The 24,627-nt window shown below is 19.1% G+C and overlaps 6 protein-coding genes across 6 annotated transcripts; 2 read left to right on the top strand and 4 right to left on the bottom strand.

The window, feature by feature from the left end:
- Nucleotides 1-135: 135 nt before the first annotated feature.
- Nucleotides 136-630, bottom strand: IscA1 (iron-sulfur assembly protein, putative; the record flags this gene model as incomplete). The annotated part of the gene is made up of 1 exon (XM_028680296.1): nucleotides 136-630. One exon carries the CDS (start codon nucleotides 628-630, stop codon nucleotides 136-138), a length of 495 nt encoding a protein of 164 aa, XP_028531807.1.
- Nucleotides 631-2,386: 1,756 nt separating this feature from the next.
- On the bottom strand, nucleotides 2,387-4,999 carry PRELSG_0414700 (serine repeat antigen, putative; the record flags this gene model as incomplete). Its single annotated transcript, XM_028680295.1, has 5 exons — nucleotides 2,387-2,568; nucleotides 2,753-3,903; nucleotides 4,000-4,523; nucleotides 4,722-4,777; nucleotides 4,903-4,999. The coding sequence occupies 5 exons, from the start codon at nucleotides 4,997-4,999 to the stop codon at nucleotides 2,387-2,389; spliced, it is 2,010 nt and encodes a 669-aa protein (XP_028531806.1).
- Nucleotides 5,000-6,768: 1,769 nt separating this feature from the next.
- Nucleotides 6,769-10,411, bottom strand: PRELSG_0414600 (serine repeat antigen, putative; the record flags this gene model as incomplete). Its single annotated transcript, XM_028680294.1, has 4 exons — nucleotides 6,769-8,819; nucleotides 8,971-9,105; nucleotides 9,339-10,124; nucleotides 10,378-10,411. The coding sequence occupies 4 exons, from the start codon at nucleotides 10,409-10,411 to the stop codon at nucleotides 6,769-6,771; spliced, it is 3,006 nt and encodes a 1,001-aa protein (XP_028531805.1).
- Nucleotides 10,412-11,840: 1,429 nt separating this feature from the next.
- Nucleotides 11,841-17,945, top strand: PRELSG_0414500 (conserved Plasmodium protein, unknown function; the record flags this gene model as incomplete). Its single annotated transcript, XM_028680293.1, has 16 exons — nucleotides 11,841-11,930; nucleotides 12,024-12,060; nucleotides 12,188-12,279; nucleotides 12,374-12,497; nucleotides 12,575-12,643; nucleotides 12,717-12,790; nucleotides 12,862-12,923; nucleotides 13,003-13,075; nucleotides 13,154-13,227; nucleotides 13,297-13,559; nucleotides 13,688-13,779; nucleotides 13,906-13,948; nucleotides 14,047-14,269; nucleotides 14,340-14,417; nucleotides 14,508-14,577; nucleotides 14,736-17,945. The coding sequence occupies 16 exons, from the start codon at nucleotides 11,841-11,843 to the stop codon at nucleotides 17,943-17,945; spliced, it is 4,674 nt and encodes a 1,557-aa protein (XP_028531804.1).
- Nucleotides 17,946-18,550: 605 nt separating this feature from the next.
- KRR1 (KRR1 small subunit processome component, putative) lies at nucleotides 18,551-19,456 on the bottom strand (the record flags this gene model as incomplete). The annotated part of the gene is made up of 1 exon (XM_028680291.1): nucleotides 18,551-19,456. One exon carries the CDS (start codon nucleotides 19,454-19,456, stop codon nucleotides 18,551-18,553), a length of 906 nt encoding a protein of 301 aa, XP_028531803.1.
- A 720-nt stretch (nucleotides 19,457-20,176) lies between these two features.
- PRELSG_0414300 (conserved Plasmodium protein, unknown function) lies at nucleotides 20,177-24,493 on the top strand (the record flags this gene model as incomplete). The annotated part of the gene is made up of 1 exon (XM_028680290.1): nucleotides 20,177-24,493. One exon carries the CDS (start codon nucleotides 20,177-20,179, stop codon nucleotides 24,491-24,493), a length of 4,317 nt encoding a protein of 1,438 aa, XP_028531802.1.
- Between the last annotated feature and the right edge of the window lie 134 nt (nucleotides 24,494-24,627).

Below are 24,627 nucleotides of genomic sequence, written 5' to 3'. Positions count from 1 at the left end.
TAACTTTCTTATATATATATATATATATTTCACTTAAAAATATAATATTTTTCTTTTATTTATCATCTCTTAGAATATTAGATTTTTGTCATGTTTTATTATAATTTTATTTTACTATTATATATTCATTTATAATTAATATAAATTAATATCAAATGAATTTCCACAAGAGCATTTTGATGAAATATTTTGAATATTTTCAATAATAAATTTTTTTGAAATAAGATTATTAGTATAATGTATTTTGCTATTTCTTAAAATTCCAACTGCTTCTTTATCTATTAATACAACACATTCCTTATCATAAACAACTACATCTTTTTCTTTTATTTTATTTTTATCAATTAATGAAAAAGAATATTTAAAACCTGAACACCCACCAGCTTCAACATTTACTTTTAATGCTTTCGAATTTTTATATTTTAAATTTATTTCATTCATTTTATTTATTGCATCATTACTTAAATGTAAAATTTTGTCTTTTATATTTTTTTCTTTTTCTGATTCTATTATTATTTCTTTAAAATTATTTCTTTTATTTTCTGACTCAACTGAAAAAAAATAGACCTTATTTTTCAAAATGTTTATCGAATTATATAATTTATACTTTCTATTTAAAAAACTGAACATTTTTAAAACATTCCTTGTATAGATACAATCACAATAAATTAAATCATAATTAACTTATATGAGAATAATTTATTATATTTTTTTTTTTTAATATCTTAAAATGTTACCTATTTTTTAAAATTATTCATACAAAAAAAAAAAAAAAAAAAAAAAAAAAATTGAAAGCAAAATTAATTTTCTTTTTTTAAAAGGTAACATAAAAAAAAAAAAAATGAATAAAAGAAAAACAAACAAAAGAATTACAACTCCATGAAAAAAAAAACTAAAAAAAAAATTTATTTTGGGTAATAAAAGAAAATTAATGTTTTTGTTCTGAATAAAATGTTTAAAATTTTTATTAATTACAAAAAAAAAAAAAAAAAAATCCTAATCACATTATGCTATTTAATTTTTTGTAAAAAGTATTGAATAATTATTTGCAATTTTTAATATATAAAAATATTAAAGAAAATATAATGCAAACTTTTTATAAAAAATTACCAAATGAAGAAAATTCTTAGAGATTTTATAAAATTTTAATTTCTTAAGATTAAATTAATTACAATTTTTCTAGACAAAAAAAAAAAAAATAAATAAATAAATAAAATAAAAATAAAATAATTAAAAATTTCATTTTTTATTTATTTTTTAATCCAGTATTATACACTTTTTTTTTTTTTTCTTTTTTTTTTTTATAAATAAAGCTAAGTTTAAATTTTATATATATCTACATAATAAAAAACACAAATTTTTTTTTTAGTATAATATATTATTAAACATTTTATTTTAGAAAACATATATATACAACGTTTTAATAGATATATTTTATATTATATATTTTATTACAAAATTTTTATTTATATAAATTATTAAATTAGTTTTAGAATAATGAAATGTTCTTCAAAATATTATGTTACTAAAAATTTTAATAAAATTCAAAATTTTTAAAAACATAAAAAGAAATAAAGACATTTATTTTATACTAAAATGAATCTTTTTTTTTTTTTTTTTAAATAAAAAAAAATTCAAAAAATGGAAACAGAAAAAAACAAATGAAAAATAAATTATAGATAAGATTAAATTTTTTTTAATTTGAAAAAAAAAAAACTTCATATTTATATATATATACATATATATTGTATAAATTAAATGATATTACTTATTAAAAAAAAAAAATTATTAAAGAATATTTAAAAATGATTAATATAATAAAAGCAAAAAATATAATTATCTTCATTGGTATTAAAAAAAAATATATATATATATCTCAATAGAATAATTCTATAAAGTATTTTTTTTAATAATATTCTGAAGCTCTTCTCATTAGCATGTGAAATAATGAAAATTAAAAAAAGAATATAAATAGAATAATAAATAAAATATTTATAGATTACTTATTATGTTACTTGAAAAAATAAAAAAAGACATATAAAAGAATAAACCTATATAAATATTTATATAAATTTATATGTATTAAATAAAAATATAATCTAACAAAAAAAAAAAAAAAATAGTAAAATTGTAAATATAACAAATAAAATAAAAAATTGAGATAATATTTATACAATACTGCAAAAATAATATTTTGCACTGTTTTATTCCAAATTTATTAATCCAAAAATGAAATAATCCTACTATCCCATTTTAATAATGATATACTTTAAACAAATATTATCATTTCTTTTGAAATGATATATCATTATATTATATACTTATTTTTTTTTTTTTTTTTCATCATAAAAAAAAAAAAAAAACAAAAAACAAAAAATAAATCCTATTACATACCACAATAAATACATTTATAATTTGGAGAATATTTCATTAGGCATCCTCCAATTGATGAACTATATTTGCATTCATTTATATACCGTTCACAATTATTACGACATATAGAATCTGACGATGCATCCATTGAAAAAGTCCTTAAACATGAATATGGTTCTTTAAATTCTTCTTTTCCTAAAATAAAAAAAAAAAAAATTATAAATATGAGTATATCAAAATATATTCAAAATGAATATATATATATCTATATATATATATATATATAAATATCAAGGTATATATAGACAAAAATGAAAAAAAGAAATTATAGTTCTAAGTTATTTTTTATAAAGTCTTATTTTTTTTTTTATGCGTTTACTTTTCGAATAAATAGATCTTTTATATATAATATCGCCAATTTGGGCAATTAGATGTGATTTAAAAATTCTTCGAAGATTTTTATAATCACGATTGTGTATAATTCCTGATTCATTTCTGTCAAAAATATCAGGATTTACATAATTGTTATTGTCATCATAAGAATCATTTTTGGGTTCGTATTTACTATCTCTTGGATTTATGTATGGATAAATAGGATCATAATAATCATTATGTTGAGGTTTGACAAAAGGATCGAATTTGTTAAATTTGTTTGGAAACAATTTATTTTTATTAATATCTATATTATGAGGTGCTATATTATTTCTTCTATTTGTAGAAAATCTATTAGGATCATATCTAATTCTAACATCTGTTGAAGCTGTATCTTTAGGTAATGGTACATTTATTTTACTACCTTTCATTTCTAAAAGTAAAGGAAATGCATTAAATAAAACATTTCCATTACAATTACCTGGACCATACATATCTAACTTAAAATTTCCTTTATCTCCCCAATGTGATCCCCAACTATTTCTTAATAACCAGTAAGAACTTTTTTTTCCTGATGGCATTATATAATCACCAAATCCTATCAGAACCAAAGCATGATCAGGACTGTCATTATATTCACAACTCATCGTTACTTGTTCTCCGTCGTGATCAAAACTTAATTTATTATTAACCTCCATTGATACAAATAAAGCACCCTGATCTATTACATAATCTTTTATTATATTTATTAATTCTTTTGTTTTTTTTTGTTTTACATAATCTCCAAAGGAAATTTTCAAAAAACCATGATACATATATCCATTGTATATTTTGTCTAATAATTTCACTTTATCCCATATATTGTTCCATGAAGTATTAGATTTAGGGCATTCAGAACTTTTTAATGGTGCATTATAGGGAACATCATGAGAAGTTGGGAGTATACCTGATTTTTCCACTGTATCTAAAAAGAAAGTTAAATGTCCTCCTTCATTACATACGCCATCATTATAATGACCAAAGGGATTTATCTCACTAACATTATATTTATTCTTGCATAATGTTACATATTTAACTGAGGGTTCAGCAAACCCTAACCCTTTTCTACATCTATAAGCAGATATAACAGTTGAAGAAGCAAAAGCCCAGCAATTCCAACTAAAAACAAGCAAAATTTTATATGTACATGTATATTTATACTAATTGTATACATATAACTAAATTTACATAAATATATATTTTTTTTTTTATTACCATTTTCCTTGGTTAAGAACTCTAATGTTATGTTCGCATTCATTGGTATCAGAGAATCTATCACAGAATTGTCTATTACAATTAGATTTTAAATTATATAAAGAACTATTTAGAGAATTAAGCACATAAGACTTGAAAAGTTTCTTTTCAGGTAAAATGCCAGCAGAAGGTATATCAACATCTTTGTATCCTGTTCTATCTCTTATCCATTGTCTTGGATCTTTTAAACATAAAGCAGGATTACTTAAAGCATCCTGTATATGTTCTATATTACGTTTTTCATTTATAAATTTTTTAACTATATTTTGAATGTGTTCTTCTACTTCAGCAACACTTGCCTGTTTATGACTTTTAGCATTCTCATAATTGTCATGAAAATTTGAATATAGACACAATTTATTTATTTTTCTTTTTAAATCTTCGTTTTTTAAATAGTCATCATTTAATCCATTTTTTAGTCGATTAAGAGAAATTTCAATTATTTCGCTTATTAAAACTCTCATTTTCTCTTCAGTTAAATAATCCTTTAGAGAACAATATAATAGAAATAAAAATATTATAAAATAAATTAGAATAATATGAGTACGCAAACAAAATTAAGTTAATATGAAATCAAAAACATATTTCATGTTTATAAATATATACTTTAATTAAATAAAAATATATATATGCATATATATTTTTTAACATTAATAAATAAATTTTTTTTATAATTTTTTTACTTCTTCATGTAGTTCAATAAATGCTTTAATCTCCCTTCTAGACATCAAAAAATTTTCTTAAAAAAAAAAAGCAAACAAAATTAAAGGATTAAAAAAATATTCTATCTTAATATTTTAAAAACAAATACTTATATATCAATTGATAAAATTAAAATTATAAATTTTTTTTTCTTTATTATACCTGGATGTTGTATACAAGGATGGATACCATAATATTTTTCTTCACAAGAAATACATTTTGAAAAATCAAGACTACCAGATAAAAAACAATTCCTCATTATTACATGGCATATTCTACAGTGTTCTTTTCCATGACAAGTAATTACTAAGTTGGATTTTACTATATAAAATAAGAAAAAAAAAAAAAAAAAGAAGATATATTTATGTATAGTAATTTATTATTTTATTTTTTTTTTTGTCGCATATAAGTAAAAATACTATTTTTTTTTCCGAAAAAAAAAAAATAACAAGACATTTAATCGAAAAAATTTATTACCTCTTTTTGTTAAATTAATAAGAAAAACAAACAATACATAATATGTAATTTTAGACTTTTCCATTTTTAGATATATGTACAGAACTAATATATTTCCTTAATTTTTATTTTTTTTTTCTTTCAAAATTTTTTTTTTTTCATTACTAAACATAAAAAATAAATGATTATAATATTGCTAATATGACACATAAGACTTAAAATAAAATAAAATAAGTAATCAAAGAAAAACTTATTTTATAATATTACTTCAAGAAAACTTTTTTTATTTTAAGAAATCCATCAAAAAAAAAAAAAAAAATGTGTAATATATTTATTAATTTTCAAATTTAGCTTTTATTTTAAAAAATTATACAACTTAATTATTACATGCATTATAAAAAAATATATAAAAGGAAAACAACTTTGTGATTTATATATTTATAGATGTTATTTTCACAACAGAGCACTACTAAATAGATCACTTGAAAAAATTGTAGAAATATATATATATATATATTTAAGCTTAACTTATTTTATTTTATTTTTTTTTTATATATATATATATAATAAAATAGATGTATGTCTATATAAGGTGCTATATTTTTAAGATAAATAAAAAATTTGTTCATTTTTTTTATTAGCTTTTTTTTTTCTTTGGGCATTACATGCAATTCATAGCTACCTTAGATTTCTAAATAAAATATGTAGACAATTTTTCTTTTTCACAGTAATTTTTAATAAAATTATGCATAATTTTAAAATAACTGAATTAAAATGTTATAAATTTGAAAAGTGTAAATATTTAAAAGATAACTGCTATTTGTAAATTTACAAGATCAATTCTGTTGTGTAAATGAAAATTTGTTAAAAAAAAATTTTTACTAAGGATAAAAAATATTTAAATTAATTTGCATGTTTCATTTTCTTTAATATAAAAAAAACAACATTAACAAATATGACTACTATAAAAGCTTTTTTTCTTTTTCTTTTTGATAAATATGTTAAATTACATATACCAATTGAATAAATATTTCAAGACAAATATATATATATTTACTAGTGAAGTGATTAATTGACACAATTATAAAAGAAAAAAAAATCATTTTGAATATAACTTTGTTTCTTTTTTTGTTAAAATAATTTTTTTAATATATAATTGTTCTTGGTTTAATCTGAATAAATAAAAGAAAAATTGTAGTAGCTGATATTTACTTTCATATCCTAACCCTTTGCTTTTTTTTTAAATGTTATTTTTTTTTTATTATATTTTATATTTAAAAAAAAAAGAAAAAAAAGAGATAACACGAACAAATAAATCTTTTTAAAAAATAAAATAAAATTCAGATACAAATTCTATTTTCAACTTTCATATATCCAAATAAAAATTAAATATATATGAATAAAATTTATAAAAATATATATATGTATCTATATCTATATCGAAATTATTGTATTATAAAAAAATAATAGTGAAAATTATAATTTTATTATTATTAAAAAGATGACTTTTTTTATAATTTCTCAAAAGAAAAACAATATAATTTATTAAGTTTTCTTTTTTTTTATGACATTTTATACAAAGCAGAAAGAACAACCATTGGTGTTTTCACTCAATTTAGTTAAACAGTAACCCGGAGAATAATGATCTTTACACTTACTGAAATTATCAACACAAAATTTTCTACATGTTTCATTTTTTGTTGGATCATTTGAATACACTCTCGAACAGGAGTGTTCATTTCCTAAATCTTTTTCATCTAAATATGTGACTAAATTAGTTTTCACTTTATTTTTTTTAATATCTTTTAAGTAATGAAGTATGCTATTTTTCTTCTCTGCAGGTGGACTTGAGGAAGAATCTCCATTATCACTATCTGTTCCATACATTACAAAATTCTCATCTGATTCTTTTCTATTGTTTACATCATTATCATTTTCTGTATTATCCTTGAAATTATTATCTTGAACTTGATCAGGAACATCAATATTCTCATAGTTTTTAGGAAGTTCTTTAGATTCTTCTGGATTATAATTCTTATAATAAAGTTCATGATAATATTGAGGACTATTTTTTAGAAAGAAGTTAAAAGGATTATAACTTTCATGTTGACTAGGTAATTCAACCATACCTAAATTAACTTTGAAAACAAGAACAGTGTGAATAAAATGATAATCACAATTACTTGGTCCATACATATCAAGTTTAAAATTTCCTTCATCTCCCCAATAGTAACCCCAACTATTTCTTATTAACCAATAAGATCTTTTTTCTCCCTTTTTATTAATATATTTACCATAACCTATTATATTGGCAGCATGATCGGGAATAGCATCACCACATAAATTGTGAACTCCTCCTCCATTAAAATCATAACTAAATACATCTTTTGTTTTTATATAAACAATAACAGAACCTTTATTTTGAATTTCCCTTTTTACAATTTTTATAAATAAATCCATATTATCTCTATATGCAGCACTTTCATAAGTAATATATCCTTTAGAATATTTACGTTTTGAGTAGTTAATATATTGTAACAATTCAGTATCTCCCCATAAATTGACCCAATTTCGTTTTGGTGTAGGGCACTTTTTATCTACTTGTGTGTATGAATATGGATGATCTGATTCAAGAGGTAAAAATCCTCTTTCTTCAATAATTTGAAGAAATTCTATTGGATTTGAACCTACAGAACATCTATACTCAGGTTTTCTCTTAGAGCAATTAGCTACATATAAAGGAGAACTTCTAAAATGACCATATCCCCTCATACATCTAATTGTTTCTAAATGTAACTTAGATGCGAAAACCCAACAAACTCCACAATAACCTTGTTCTTCTACTTCAATTTTTGATACACAACTAGTTTTATCTTTCCATCTATCACAATAATCATCATTACAGTATTTATTATTTATAAAATATGGGGATAACAATTTCATATCTTTATCACTTTTAGTCAAATCAACAATGCCATCCTCATCTTTTTCAAACATATCCTCAGTAATTTTTATTTCATCCTCATATTCCTCCTCTTCTTTCGGAGCATCAGGCATGTCTTTGACTTTCTCAAAATAGTCATTTGTTTCTTCTGGTAACACTAAACCTCTTTTATTTATAATCCACTCATCTACATTTTTAATACATATCGCTGCATTTCTTAGCTTATTTGATAATGAAATGTTTTTTTCTTCAGCATGCATCTTTAGTAATCTTGTCAAATTATTAAATACTTCTGTTTCATTACCTAGTTCATGATTATCCAATGTTCCACTAACATCAACTTCTTTTAATAAATTACAGTAATTCTTTATTTCTTCTTTTAATTCATCGTCTAAATTATCCAATGTTAGTAATTCCCTTTTCATATTTATTTCATCTGTCTTATAAATTCTTCTTAATATATTATCTATGGATTCTCCAAGTTTATTTTCACTAGATTCTTCATCACTTGCTGCAGCTACGATAGAACTTTCAATTCTGGATTTATCTTCAGAATTAACAAAATTTAAGCATTCATCACCTTCAGCAGTTTTATTAACTAACAAAGAACAATGATAACATTTTTGCACATCTATACTTCCACTTAAAAAACATTCACTTGCTATTTTACTACATTTTTCTATTAAAAAAATGAAAAAAAAAGATAGAATGAAGGAAATAAATATAATGTAAATTGGTTCAATTGATAGTAATTATAAGTAAATTTTACAAAATTTAAAATAAAAATGATATATCATAAATTTCTTAGTTTTTTTTTTTATGAAACAAACCAGGTAAAACATCCTTTACTGTATAACTTTTACTTTCAATAGCACTTAATTGTTCGTCTCCTGAATGTACTAGTATTGAAGTTATTGGTATATCGAATTTTGGTAACTTAAATTTCTTTGTTTCTTTTTTTGTACCTAATATAGAAAAAGAAATAAAAAAATATAAATAAAAAAAGAAAAAGGAATCAAAAATAGAAACAAAGAAGAAATTGCTAAAGTAAAAATGTGAGATATATTTGCATTGAATTATTCAAAATAAATATATATTAAATATTTCACTTAGATTAAAAAACTGTTATTTATAAATTATACAAAATAAAAACTATTATTATAATTATATTATTCTTTTTTTTTTTTTTTTTTTAAACCACTTTCATTTTCTGGTACTTCCCATCTAAGAGTTAATATGCTTTCTTTAATGATTGCAAGAAATTTAAAATTTTTTGTTTTTTCGCATTTATCAGCAAATTTTATTTCTAATTTATACAATGGCTTAAGTTCTTGTACTAATTCTATCTTCCCATCATCCGTTTCAAAAGCAAGTGTCAAATGAGGAGAAAAAACCACTCGAAAAAATACACCACATTGACCAGTAACTTTAATTCCTAAATTTTTTTTCAATAAGGAAGATTTGACCGGGAAAGAGAGTTTAGGAATGGATTTTGGTGAAGGTTTAGCTACAGGAGCACTACTATTTCCTCCTTGGTTACTTCCATCTACGCCTATAGTTGAGGTTGTACCTGAACCTCCACTTTCAGCTGTGACTACAGATGTGCTTCCATTGGTTTCTGAAGAACCACTACCAGATTGATGTGTATTGGGGGAATTTGTTTGAGTAGTACCTGCTTGATCACTTTGAGTTGGAGCTTGAGCTTGAGGTTGAGCTTGAACCTGGTTTCCACCTCCACCCCCACTTCCAGTTACAGTTGCAGCTGCAGTTGCATCACCTTGTCCAGTTACACCCGTAACTTGAGGTGAGACTGGAGATCCATGTTGACTTCCATCTGCGCCCGAAACTACATTTGCATCTGTAGATGCAGCTGTACCCTGTAAATCAGTACTCTGGGCTTGTACACCACCCACCTCAGTTGAAAGGCTTCCCTGAGGATCGCTATTAGTTGTACATTCTCTTATATTATTACTTAATATAATATCTGCAAAAAAAAAAAAAAAAAAATACATTAAAAGGAAATAATATATTTTAATAAAATTATACTTTAAAATAAAAATAGTTTTCTTTTTATATGAAAATATGTTATATTAATATAGACAAAAATTTTTTTATCTTTGTTTTATTTTTTTAATTTTACACTAATTTTTTTTTATTATATCGTATTCCTTTATAATTTTTTATTTTTTCTAATTTACTAAATATTTTTACTATTATTTTTTCTTTTCTTTTCTTACATAATGTCAAAAAGAAAAAAAATGGAGACACCATTTTGTTACACGGATTAAAAACAAAATATCTTCAGACTTTTTTTTTTAATTATTATTTATTTATTTATTTATTAATTTATCTTTTTTTTATTTTCATATTTTTTTTTTTTATATTTTAATAAAATAATTAAAAGAAAATTTCATTTTGAACAAAAAAAAAAAAATAATTCGTTTAGTGCAATTGCAAGTGCACCAATGTATATTAACTCTCTAAGTGTGTAATTAAAATTTTTAATAATTTCTATTATTTCATTATTTAAATTGGGGAAATATATATATGTATACTCTTATTTTATTTTTTTCTTAAATAATTTAATTTCGAAATTCTTAAATATTTCATTGAAATTATATTTCTTTTAAAATTATTGCACATTTACTATAGCTTGCATTATTCTACTTTTTTTTTTTTTTTCACTTGGTTCCTCTTCGAATTTAAATTTTTTTATATGCACATTAAGACATATGCTATCATATGATATATATGATAATTATTTTATAATTTTTTATTATAATTTTAGGCTCATTATAATTGTATTTTACAACATTACATTATATTGTATTATAATTATAATATATTGTATTATATATTAATCATTTTTAAGTTCATAATCCATTATAGCATTGAATTTTAAATTCAGTGCAGAAAAAGAAAAAGAAAAATATTAAAAATATTTATAAAAGGCTATTCTAATAATTGACTTTCTTATGAAATTAGTTGTTCTTTGTTTAAAAATAAATACAATTTTTTTAATCTCTTAAGTAAAAGAGCAAAAATTTTACTAATATTATTGAATAAAAAATTAGTATTGATCTATTAAAAATCCTAAATTACAAAAAATAGAACACTAACTAAAGGTTATTACATTTGGAATTTTACATTTTTATCCTTTTTATTTGTGTTTTTTTTTTATTCTAATTTTAAAAGATACGCTTTTATGTGTAAATTTTCTTTTCTAAAAAAATAATTAAACTTTAAAATGAGAAAAAATTATTTTATTTTATTTTTAACTTTTTTTTTTCTTTATTAATTTTTGTATTTCCTTATTTCTCATTCATTTTTACTGATATATATATATAATACTAAAAAAATTCAAAATAATATTATAAAAGAAATTTGTTATAAAAATCATCCACAAAAATTTTCAAAAAAAAATTTTTAATACAATTATCTTCATAAGTTACTGGTACATAATACTTAATTTTTTTATTTTTATTTTGTATATCTATTTTTTTTTTTTTTTTCTTTATTGTCTTTATTATTATAAATATTTTCTCATAACGAATTTTGCAATATAAATTTAATACTTACTCAAATAAAAATATTATTTTATGTATTTTATTAATTTTAATATCATATTACATATGCATATTCTTTTATTTATTTTTTTTTATTTTTTTTTTTCCAAATTTTAAATATGTTTTAACATAAAATGCCTTGTATTGTTAAAGTGAGAATATCTGGTATAAGAGATTTTAATACCTTTGAAAAATCGGAAATTGATTCTTTTAAATATATTGAAGTTATTAAATAATAAAAAGATAAATTGATGAAATTTAATAAAATTGTAGTTTTTTTTTTAAATATTTTTGAAGTTCCAATTTTTAATTTTTAGGTTACATTAGGAGAAACAAAACAAAGAACAAAGTTCAGTTAGTTAATTATTGCTCTATAAAATATTGACTTTTAAATAAATAAATTATTATTAATATATATATATATATATATATATATGTAATTATATTTATTTATTTATGTATTACTTATTTGATTATTTAGATATTAATAGAAACACAAATGATTTAAATTTATCATTTCGATTAGAAATAGCAGATGATTCAGAACTTCAAACTTGTCCACTTAAAATAATAGTATATTTTTTATATAAAAATTATAATAATATATTTAAAAACTAAAAAAAAAAATATTATAAGATTAATGAACTTAAAATTATTATATTATTAGATAGATGATGTAGAAAATATAAATAATGGATATATTCAAATAGATTTCAGCTTTTTTTATTTCCACGATAATTTAAAATTGGAAGGATGGTTTCCCTTATATGATTCTTTAGCTGGACTAAAAGGTTTTTATAATTTTTTTTTTTTTTTAGTTTTTCTTTTTTTTATATTTTTTTCTTTTTTTTGACATGTTAAAAATTAGGTGAGCTATATTGTATTATAAAATGGGAATTTTTTGAAGAAAAAAATCCTTACAATGACAATAGTGCAGGTAAAAACAATTAGTGTAACTATTTAATTATATCTTAATTAATTTTCTTTTTTTTTTATTTTTTTTATATTAGATGTTTTACTTTTGGGTACTACATCATTTCCAAATAATTCACCTTATCATATAGAACAAATAATAGATTTTGCAGTAAGAATATACATATATATATACATACATATAAGACATTTGATAAGATGAATATATATTTTTTTTTATAGCATGAACTTAAAATAGTTAATGACCCAGAATATGATTGGAAGGATTTGATTAGATCAAATAGGTTTTAATTAGAAAGATAAATAAATGAATTCATAAAAAAATATGATTATTATTTATGTTTATTTTATTATTACTCGTAGAAATTCTAATGAAGCAAGGTGTGACGTTATACAAAATTCTTTTATGCAAACAAGAAAAATAATAGGAAAAAAGGTTATTTTTACATATATATATATATGTTCTTCAAAATATATTCAAATAACAATTTTTTTTTTTTTTTTATATATATAGGCTAAATTATTAGGTGGAAATGCAATTTTAGGTTATCAAGAACACCTAAATTTAGAAGGAAGTACAACAAACAAGTAAACTTTTTTTAATCATTTTTTTTTTTTAATTATATCTCATATTTTATTTTATTTTATTTTTTAAAGAATATGTATTCGGATTATAGGAACTGTTGTGAAATTAAGAAAAAATAGTTTTAATGATATAAATTATTGCAACTTCATTGAAAAAGACAGTATAAAAAATATTCTGAGAAATAATGAATTGTTCTTTGAAAATAATTACGTTAAAAATAAAGATGAAAATTTTAATAAAAGAGAAAACACGCGTCCTTATTCATCATATAATTATGTGGATGTAATTTTGCTTACTCTTGATTCATTACCAAATAATATAAAGTATACTTATGGTATAGTCATCATTAAGAAAAAATAAATATATAAATACATAAATTAATGAAATAATATTCCTCATATATTTATATATATTTAAAAAAATTTTTTTCCTAATATTTTAAAAAATTATGATAATAAATAGGTGGTTTAGTTGCATCCAAAGCTGTTAAAGTTTTACACCAAAGAGTAACAGAAGATCATAGAGATGAATGGCTATTAGAAATTAGAGATGAAGTAAAAAAAAAAAAATAATAATAAATATTTATTTTTAGTTGATCACATTTAATTTTTTTATTATATGGAGTTATATTTTAATTTTTCTTTTGAATGAAACAAATGAAAATTTATGTTAATCTTTAGCTAAAATCAAATGCCAAATTTTTATCGTGTAATGCTATTTTAGGTTATGAAAAAAAAAAATCAATAAATAAATAAAATAAAATAATAAAAATTTTATTCTTATAAACTTCTAAATACTCTAATAATTTTTTTTTTTTAAAGGTTATAAAGAAGACATATATATTTTTAATGATGTAATAGTTTTGTATTGCTATGGAACAGCAATAAATATATTCTCTTGTTTTTTTTTTGATGATAAAATAATTTCATTTGTAAATAATGAAGATAAATTAAAATATAATTATATAAATTTAGATAAAGATACAAACTGTATTTATTTACATTATTCCTCAAATGAGATAGAAAATAATAAAGTTCTTTGTAGGTTAAAAAATATTATATATATTTATATATATATATATACTAATGATATTTTTTTTGAAATTTTTTTTTAGAATGTGTAATGAGGCGTTTGTGCCGAAAATTTTTATATCATCTTCAAATATTCCTGAAGATCTAGCCATAATTGGAAAGTAAGCTTTTTTTTTTTTTTTATTTTATTTTTAAATATATAGGTATATATATATCTGTCTACATAAATTTTTTTTCTGCTTTTTTTCAAGTGGTTTTTTAATTTCAGCATTTGTTGTATATCCTTTAAAAAAACATTATGGTGAATATCTTGCCTCTGAAGTAAGAAAAATAAAATAAGAAAAAAAAATATTTTAAAAAAATATGAAAACTATGTTTGAAAAAAAGAAATAATAAAAAATATATATACACTGGCTTATTTAATATAAGAAATATCATAATTTTATTTTTATTTTATTTTTTCTTTTCTTTTATTTTAGATAAGTGAAATATTACCTTTTTTAGAATTAAATTTACATAAACAAATCATTTGTAAATTATTAGTAAATGGTTTTAATAGTATTTTTGATTATAATTTAAAATTATGTTTTAATCATAACTACTTATTTGGTTTTTGTCATGGTACTGGTATATGTACGTATGGAATATATTCTGAAAATAAATTTTTAATTAAATCAAACTATAAAGATAATTTTTATATAAAAAATAAATACATGAGTGCAAGTGAATTAAAAACAATTTATGACAATATAAATTACAGATCCTTTTTTAGTAAAAATAAAAGTTTAATTTCTCCTATTTTCATTAAAGGTCATATTGTTAATAACAATGATATTAGAAACAAAACAAAAGAAACTAATAAAATCATAACCCTTGATTTAGATAAAAAAAAAAAAGATATATTTTATGATGAGAAAAAGAACTTAATAAATTATAATAAATTTGAAAATGAAGAAGATTGCAATGATAATAATTATAAGATTACAAATAATAATTATTTCAGATTGAAAGAAATATATATAAAAAAAGAAAATGATTTAAATGAATCTAATGATAGTGAGACTATGAAAAATATTAATTATACCTGTAATAAAGATAATGATGTTGATAATTTAAATTTAGAAATAAAGAAAAAGAAAAAGAAGAAAAAAAAGAAAAAAGAAAAATACAAAGCTAAAAAGAACAAAAATAAAAGTTACATTTATGAGGTAGAAGATCATCTTGATAATATAACCTTGTTAAATATTTATCATGATATAATTACCTTATATAATTATATTTTTAATTTAGATGCTAAAATTTTTCTTTTAAAAAAAATGAATACTAATATTGTCTCTACAAAAAAAAATATATGTTATTCAAACTTATTGGAACCAGTGTATCATATAAAAAATTCAGAAATAAAATATAATGAATTTAAAAAGGTTAAAGAGATAGATAAAGTAAAAAATAATGAAAATAGAAGTGATAATAATAAGAAAAAGAATAATTCTACAAATGATGGTAATAAAAAAAGTAAATATACTCATAATAGCAGAAAAAATAGTGTTAATACTAATAATACTGTTGGAAAAGAAAACAATAGTAGTATTAATTGTGTCAAATTTTCAAACAGCCATATTCAAAAAAAAAAATTTTCTTTTTTAGAAACAAAAAACAAACTAAATATTAATAAAAATACAAATTATAGAGACAGTATTAATAATAAAAGTAAAAAATTAGAAAAGAAACATTTAGGCAATGAAATGAGAGAATCCGAACATATAGAACAAGAAAAAAATGATATATATAAGGAACAATTAGATAAAACAAAAAAAGAGAAAATGACGAAAGAATCGAAAAAGAATAATGGAAATGAGAAAGAAAAAAAAAGAAGCAAATTTAATATTTTAGAGAGTGAAAATAATAACGAAAAAAACAAATATAACATTTTAATAAAAGAAGAAGACGATAGTTCTATTAAGAAAATGAATAATTATATGATAAGTGAGTTTAATGAGAAAAAATGTATAGACATAAATAGCCATGCAAAAATAAAAAAAAATTGTAATTATTCACTTAAATATGCAATAAGTGAAAATAGCTCAACTTTTGATTATGAAGTAAAAGAGAAAAAAAATTCTTTAAATAATTACACAAATTATTTTTTCTATATATTTACTTTAGACTTTTTGCCAAATATAAGATTTGAATCTTACTATGAAATAGACAATAATATATATCATTACGAAAATTCTAATATAATATCAAATAGTGAATATGTGTCGGATAGCAAAATAGTTATAAATTCTATTAGGAACTCATTAGTTAATAATACAAATGATGAAGATAATGAAGTTTCTATAATTAAAAATAAAAATATAGAAAAATCGACAAATAATATTAGTAAACATAAAAAGAAAGTTACAAATTTAATAAATGAAATAAAAAGAAATGAAGATATAAAAGTATCCTCTTTTTATAGTAATAATAATCAAATTTTTTCATTTGATGAAAATGAAAATTCTTCCAAAATAAAAGAGCAAAGAAAAAAAAAAATAGATGAAGAAAAAAGAAAGAAGAAAAGGCAAAAAAAATTCAAGAATAAAAGCAAATATAATTACTTAAATAATTTATCTAAAAGTTATATATATTTAATTAAAAGAATCAATTTATTTTCTGATAACAATAATGAAGTTGATGTAATTTATGAAAAAATTAATAAAGCATATATTGATTTATATAATATTTTTATATTTTATATTTTTATACACAATTTGTTTCCTTGTTGTATATGTAGTATAAAAATAAATTATTCTTTTGTTTCATTTGATATATTAGAAATTATGCTTACAGGACATTTAATAAAAGTTAAAAATAATGATGTTATAAATTTAGAATTAGGTAATATGAATAAATCTATTCAAGAAAACCTACTCAAACATTTTTTTAATCATTTAGAAAATTATTATATGGAGAAATCAGAGTTATTCTATAATACAAATTTTTTTACTTATGATCCCTATAAAGTTGTTTGTAAAAAAAAAGAAACAAATGAATTTTCTCAATTTGGTTTTATCACGTCACAAGGAAATAAAAAAAGTAAAATAAATGTTTCAAATTTTTTTACTAACAAATTTTGTAATTTTCGCTTTTTTAATTTTGGTGAGAAAATTAAAAATTTCTTCAAGAGAAAAAGAAACAAAAATATGAATCCAAAGGGAATGATTCAAAAAGAAAAAGACAAAAAAAAAAAAAAAATAAATAAATTTCATTTATTATTAAAAAAAGGAGAAAGAAAAAATCAATCTACTTCTGAAGTAAACAACCTAAATGAAAGTTTATTATTATTCAATCAATTAAAAAATTATATTTTATTAGAAAACAGAAAAAACTTATACGAAAATTATACAGAAAATAAATTTTCTTCAATTATTATTACTCCATTAAATATATTACCAAATGTGATAATAAAAAAATATTTTGGGGTTATATCTTTGCATATAGTGAAAGAAAACATTAATTTAAAAAAATTCGATTTTTTTTATCAAAGTTTAATATCAGATATATTATTTATAGCAAAATCTCATATAAAAGCAATTGGTGCTAATTTAATATCTTCCTTTAAAATTACTAATTTATTTTTAAGAGAAGAAAAATCTCATGGCTATGCCCTTATTAGTATCTGTGGAGATGTTGCAAAAATTTGATTTATTCAAATATATGTATATATAAAGAAAAAATAAAATAAAATAAAATAGAATAATAAAATATAATAAAATAATAATATTATACATATTTAAACTATATGATTTCTTAAAAAAAAATATATAAAAAAATATTTGTCCAAATTAAGTAAATTAAAAAAAACAAATAAATACCACAAAGGATATAGTAAAAATATAAAACAGCAAGCAAAATAAAATAGTTGTATTTTTTTTTTTTTAAATATATAATAAATATTATTTTAATTATTTTAAACTATTCATATATATCGTATTTTCTTCATTATATTTTTTCTTTCTCTTTTTTATTTTCATTTTGAGCAAAGATATTATTTCTTATTAATTTTCTCTTTTTTATTTTTTTCTCATATTTCTTATATAAATTATTTTATTCATTTTATTTTATTTCATTTTTTATTTTTTTATTTTATTTTTATTTTTTTTGTTTTCCATTTAAATACTTTCAATATAATAATCTGTAGCAAGTACCATTATGAGAAATTAAATTTTATTATTATGAAATAACTAAAATAAAAGAAAATTGTTCATATGATTGATGATTATTGATATATATACAATTTATTCATGTATCATATTTTACTATCTAGAGAATCATCGTTGTTTTCACTCTTTTTTTTTTTTTTTTTTGGCTTTTCATTATTTAAAAAGTATTCACCAGTCTCCATTTGAATATCAATTTTTCTTGGTAACTGATCAGGAGGAAAGACAGATTTTTTCTTATTTTTCTTTTTGTCTAATTTTTCTTTGATTTTTTTTCTTTGAACATTTCTTTTTTTAAAATTAGGTAAATACTTTTCCCAATTTTCATTTTTAAAATTTTCATTTTTTTCTAATTCTCTCTTTGCTATTAATTCTTTTATATGATAAACAGGATGGATATTTTTCATACAGTCAATAATAATTCTTCTTACAATTTTTAATGATTTGAAATGTCCAATAACACTGACTGTTTTTCCGTGAACACATATGTAGCAATTAGTTAAAATTTCCAAAGCTTTTAATGTGGTTGCATTACTTCCTAATAACCTTTGTCTTCTTTTGATAAATTTATTTTTATTACGAACATAACCACTTATTTTTATAATATCACTAAAAATTTCATCTTCTAAAACTCGTTTTGCGTGATTAAAGGGAACACTTCTTGATAATAAAGAAATCATATCTCTTGCTTTTATTATTATATAGGGATCGAATGTTTTTTTCGTTGTTTTCACACACATATATCCCTCAATTAGGTTTATTTCAAATTTTATAAAATGTTTATTTAATACATTTTTTATATCTGTACAAAACTGTTGTAAATATTTTTCTCTATATTTTGGAAAGAGTACCTTAAAACTAGATTCTTCTAAAAAATGATGTTTATTATCTTCTTTTGTAAATTTTTCAATCTTCCAGTGATCTATATTTTCGTTATCCCAAGGTTTATCTTTCCTATATTTTTTGTTTTTTGGTTTTTCTTCAACGGTACTCATTTTGAATAAACGGTTACATAAATTTTTAAAAAGCTCCTTTTTTTTCGATTCAATTTTCTATTTTTTAACAGTTATATTCATATGTTTTTTTCATATATAAGCTTATACACTTTTTTTTTTTTTTATACCCTTTTTGTTACTAAGATAATATTTATCATGAATTATTGCAATAAAATATATGGTTCCCACTTATTGTTAAAGGAATAATTTTTTAACTAGTTCTTATATTTATGAGAACTATTGCATTTATATAACTATTTTATATGCATTACAGTTTTTTAATTTCATAATTTTAATATATTTTTATACTTATTTTTTTATATATATTAATATTATTTTCTTTTTTTGAACAATTTTGTTATTTTTTTCAAATTTTTAAATATTTTTATTTTCATTTTTTATAATTTTTTTTTTTAATTTTTTTTTTTTTTTTTTTTTTTGCTACAGAGGTATGTTAAAAATATTATATTTACTAAGTATTAAATGAATAAAATTATTTCTTTCTTAATATTTTATTAAAATTATTTCTTAATATTTATATATAATTTACATGATGTTTTCATTTAAAAAAAAATAACTAAAAAATAGCATTTTATATATATATATATATATAGAGAGAGAGAGAGAGAATTATTTATAAAGACTATATATATTTTAAATTATTATTTTTATTCTAAAACTTGTTTAAAACTTCTAAAGAATTTTTATATTAAAGATTTAATGCAGTTTTATCAAAAATTAAATAATATTCCTTACTTTATTAAAAATAAATTAAATTATGAATTAGATAATAATAATTATTTCTTAATACTGAAAAAATATTCAAATTGTTCTAAATCATTAGAATTAAAAAATGTAAAAATAATAGTTGAAAAAAATAGTAACAAGAAAAATGATGTATATCATATAATAAAAAATAATAACTTGGAAAATGATTATGAACAAATAAAATATAATAATTTGCCTGTAAGTAAAGAAAAAAGTAAAATTGAATTGATATTAAATACAATTAAGTCAAATAAACTGGATAATGTTGTAAACGAAATTTTGTCAATAATCAATGAAAATCCTAAAAACAGAGATATATATATAAACAAAAATTTGATGTTATCATTTTATAATATTTTAATAAAAAAAAAATATTATTTAAATAATTTAAAAAATGGTATTTATGACAATTGTTCAATAAATATTTTTGATTATATTCATTATAATGTTAATTTGAATTTGAGAAATTACAATTTAAAAAATATTTATGAAGTATTAAATAATTTATCTAAATATATTCACAAAAATAAATCTAATGATGTCTCAAATGAACTAGTTAAAAATATATTTTATTTTTCCTTTTTCAGTAATTTTAATAAATTTTACCCCAAAAAAAATTATAACAAATTAAATAATAAAACAAATATAAATAAAAAAAATTTAGATAACGAAATAATTGAGAAAAAGGATATTAACAAGGAATATAATTTATATAAATGTAATTTACATAAATTAAAAAATTATGATCAAAGTAATTTAGAAAACCAAAATAATATAAAAGGCAAAGATTGTTTGATCAAAGAAAATATATCAACTGATGAAGCTTCTTTTATGAAAGAAGTCAACAAGAATGCTTTAAGTAATAATGAAATTAAAAAATTATCTAATAAAAATTATAAATATAAAGATTTCGATGAAGAAACGTTTGCTTACTTAAATAGCTTTATTATATTTTTATCTAACCATCCATCTTTTATTAATGAAAAAATTTTGTATAATATTTCTCTATTAGGAAGTAAAATAATTGAATTCAACATAAATTTCAGATTATCTTTATCTTATTTGTCAGCAAGTTTAAGTATATTTGATAAGCAAAAAACAAATAAGCGTAATTTATTTATATATAAAAAAACAAATTACGATATATTATACAACATTTTAAAAGAGTGCAATAAAATATTTAATAAAAAAAGTAATGAATTGAAGAATAGCTATGATCAATCAAAAAAAGAAAACAGTGAATATGATGATAGCAATAAAGAAAATTTAAATGTTTCGAAAAAACAATTTAAAAAATGTAATACAGAAAATCATATAAACATATGGAATTATTCGCATATAATTAATGTTATAAAAATTATAAAAATTCAAAATTTTTTATCAAGAAATTATGAAGATGGAGAAAAATGTTTAGAACAGTTTTTCAATCAATTGATCAGTTATATTTCGATTTATCAGAATGATTCTATAATTATATCGCAAAATGAATTGAATAATTTTTTTTCCATTTATGTAAATATGTCCATTTTATTAAGTGAATTAAGAAATTATAAAAATATATTTCTTAATATTACCAATTTTTTAAATAACTCATATAATTGTATATATGTTCAGTACTATAATCTTCATATAAATATGATGATTAATTTATTAAAAGGTTTATATTATCAATTATTAATCTGTTCAAGCTTAAATTCTTATAAGATATATTTTAAACAAATTGAAAAGAAAATTTTATATGAAAAAAAAAAAAATTTGGAAATATTGAATATAAAGCAAAAACAAATAATTAACTTAATTATATTAATACAAAGTGTATCGAATTGTATATTACATCCATATAGAGAAAAAAATGATTTGAAATTAGGAAAATTAATTACAGTTGTGCATTATTTACATAAAACAAATAAAATATTTATTTCTTTTAATATAAATGATATATTTAGAATATCTATTTTAAATTATTTAATAAAAAGTGAAAATATGACTTATGATAAGAAATATTATGAGAATTTATCAAATCATCATATTTTATTATTACTTAACATATATTTATATTATAAAGGGCTAAATATGCCTTTTTTAAATAATTGTTTTAATTATTTAAATACAAATGATTCTAATTTATTTAAAAATGAAACAGAAATTATAATGTTTATTAATTTTTTAATAAAATTTAATGAAATAAAGAAAAGCTTAAAGACAAAATGTCAAGAAAGTATTTATAATAAAAATAATGTCTTTAATAAAAAGAATAATAGCAATGATATTACAGCAGTACCAAATAATGAAAAAAATAATATTATTGAACACACTTTTTTGTCCACTAAACATAATGTTAAGGATAATAAAAATATAAGTTTTAATAATATAGATATAAGCATAAAAAATGCTATAGATAAGATAATGAATATTTTATTTCACCTTAATAAAAGTAAATTTTCAGAATTTTCATTGATTCAGCATAACTCTTTTTTATGTAAAAAAAACTCTGACATAAATTTTGAGAAGTTTTTATTAAGAAATAATAACAATAAAAGTAGCATTATAAATAATCCTAATTTTTTAACACAGTACTCTTTGAACACCTTTTTTAGGGTTTATGAAAATATCTATTCTTTTTATGAAAATAATAATTATATAAAAGAAAGGTTACTAATTTTTTTAAACGAATTAATAAAATGCAAAAGAAATTACTTGCATGAAGAAAATTTTTTTTACATACTTTCAGCATTTTTAAAAACAAAAAATTTTAATCATGATATTTTTTGCTCCTACTATGAATTTATGAAAGAAAAATTACAAAATATTGATATGAAATATCTCTTTTATATAATGAAACGTATTATTGAAGAATCAAGTAGTTTGATAACAAACAATGAAAATAAAATTAATAACAATTACAGTTGTAATAGCAATTATTTAATATTTACAAATATTATAAATTTGTCAACTAAAATTATATTGAATGATAAAAATTTTATGAATAATTTTACTTTTATCAAGGAAATTTTACATATATATTTTCAAAATTACAAAAAGTGTTGTTTATTCTACAAAAAATTTAACTATTTCATATTATTATATTTTAATAACTTTATTAAATGTGATGATTTAGATGAAAACCATTTAGTTATAATAATAAATAATATAGCTAGTTTTTATTATACTATTATTAAGTATTCAGATCAAACAAAAAAAATATCACTGAATTTTACTGGGCCAAAAAATAACAAAAAATTGATATATGAAAATATAAATTTAGAAAAAATGGATTGTCAAAAAAAAAATAAAGAAAAAAAAGAAAACATTAACTGTAGCAAGTACAGAAAAAATAATAATTTACTTTTACATATTAATAATAATTTCGAAAACAAGTGTAAAAATATAAATGAAAAGAATATAGAAAAAATTGAATTATTTAAAAATGATTTTTATAACTATGATAAAGAAAATTACAACGAACAATGTTTAAAAAATGAATTAATAAAACAACTCAACATATTTTTATATACATTATATAATAATAAATTGAAAAATAAAATTAATAATGAAGTAAAATTAACAAATATGAATATTATTGATATATTTGTTTCCTTAAAAAACAGCAAATTAAGAGAAGTCAATACTATGTATATATTATGCAAAAAATATATTATGAATATATTTGCAGAAAATAATGTTAAAATAGAATACCAAATAAAATTCTTTAATAGTATTATATTTTTAGATTACTTAAAAGAAGCAGATCTTTTATTTAGATACCTTATTTTAAAAAATAAAGAAAAATGGAAGCACATATTTTACATTCACTTTTTAAAACTTCCTGCAAATGTTTTTTATATTCCAAATATATCAACATATATCTTAAATTTTTTTTCCTTTCTAGAGTATCTTGACAAAGAAAGTAAAAAAAAAATTAAAAAAAAAATAAAATTTTTAATTCAAATGATATTAAAAATATTTCCAAATTATAATATGAATAACCTTGATAAAAGAAATATTTTTCTTTTATTTGTATTGTTAACTTTTCCTGATTCTCCCTTAAATATATCATCACTTTCTCTTGAATGCTTAAAATTATTTTACATTAATTTTATTAAAAATGATTTGTTATCTGAGACAAATATAGTGCATTCTTCCTCAACTCATCAAAATATATCTGAATTCATAACATCATTTATAAGAAAAAACACAGAAGAATATGATATTTTCAATGAAAAATATGTTCTCTCTTTTAATGTAGATATAGTTTTAAACAAGAAATAGTACTTTATCCATTTATGCAATTTGTTATTATATTTTTAATTTAATTTAATTTTTTTTTTTTTTTTTTTTTTTTTTTTTTTTGCTATTGTATTTATATTTCATCTCACCTATATTCATATATTTGTTTTTTCAAC

The sequence above is a fragment of the Plasmodium relictum genome, assembly GCF_900005765.1.
Source record: "Plasmodium relictum strain SGS1 genome assembly, chromosome: 4".
Taxonomy (NCBI): domain Eukaryota; phylum Apicomplexa; class Aconoidasida; order Haemosporida; family Plasmodiidae; genus Plasmodium; species Plasmodium relictum.
This window is presented reverse-complemented; position numbering and strand designations above follow the sequence as displayed.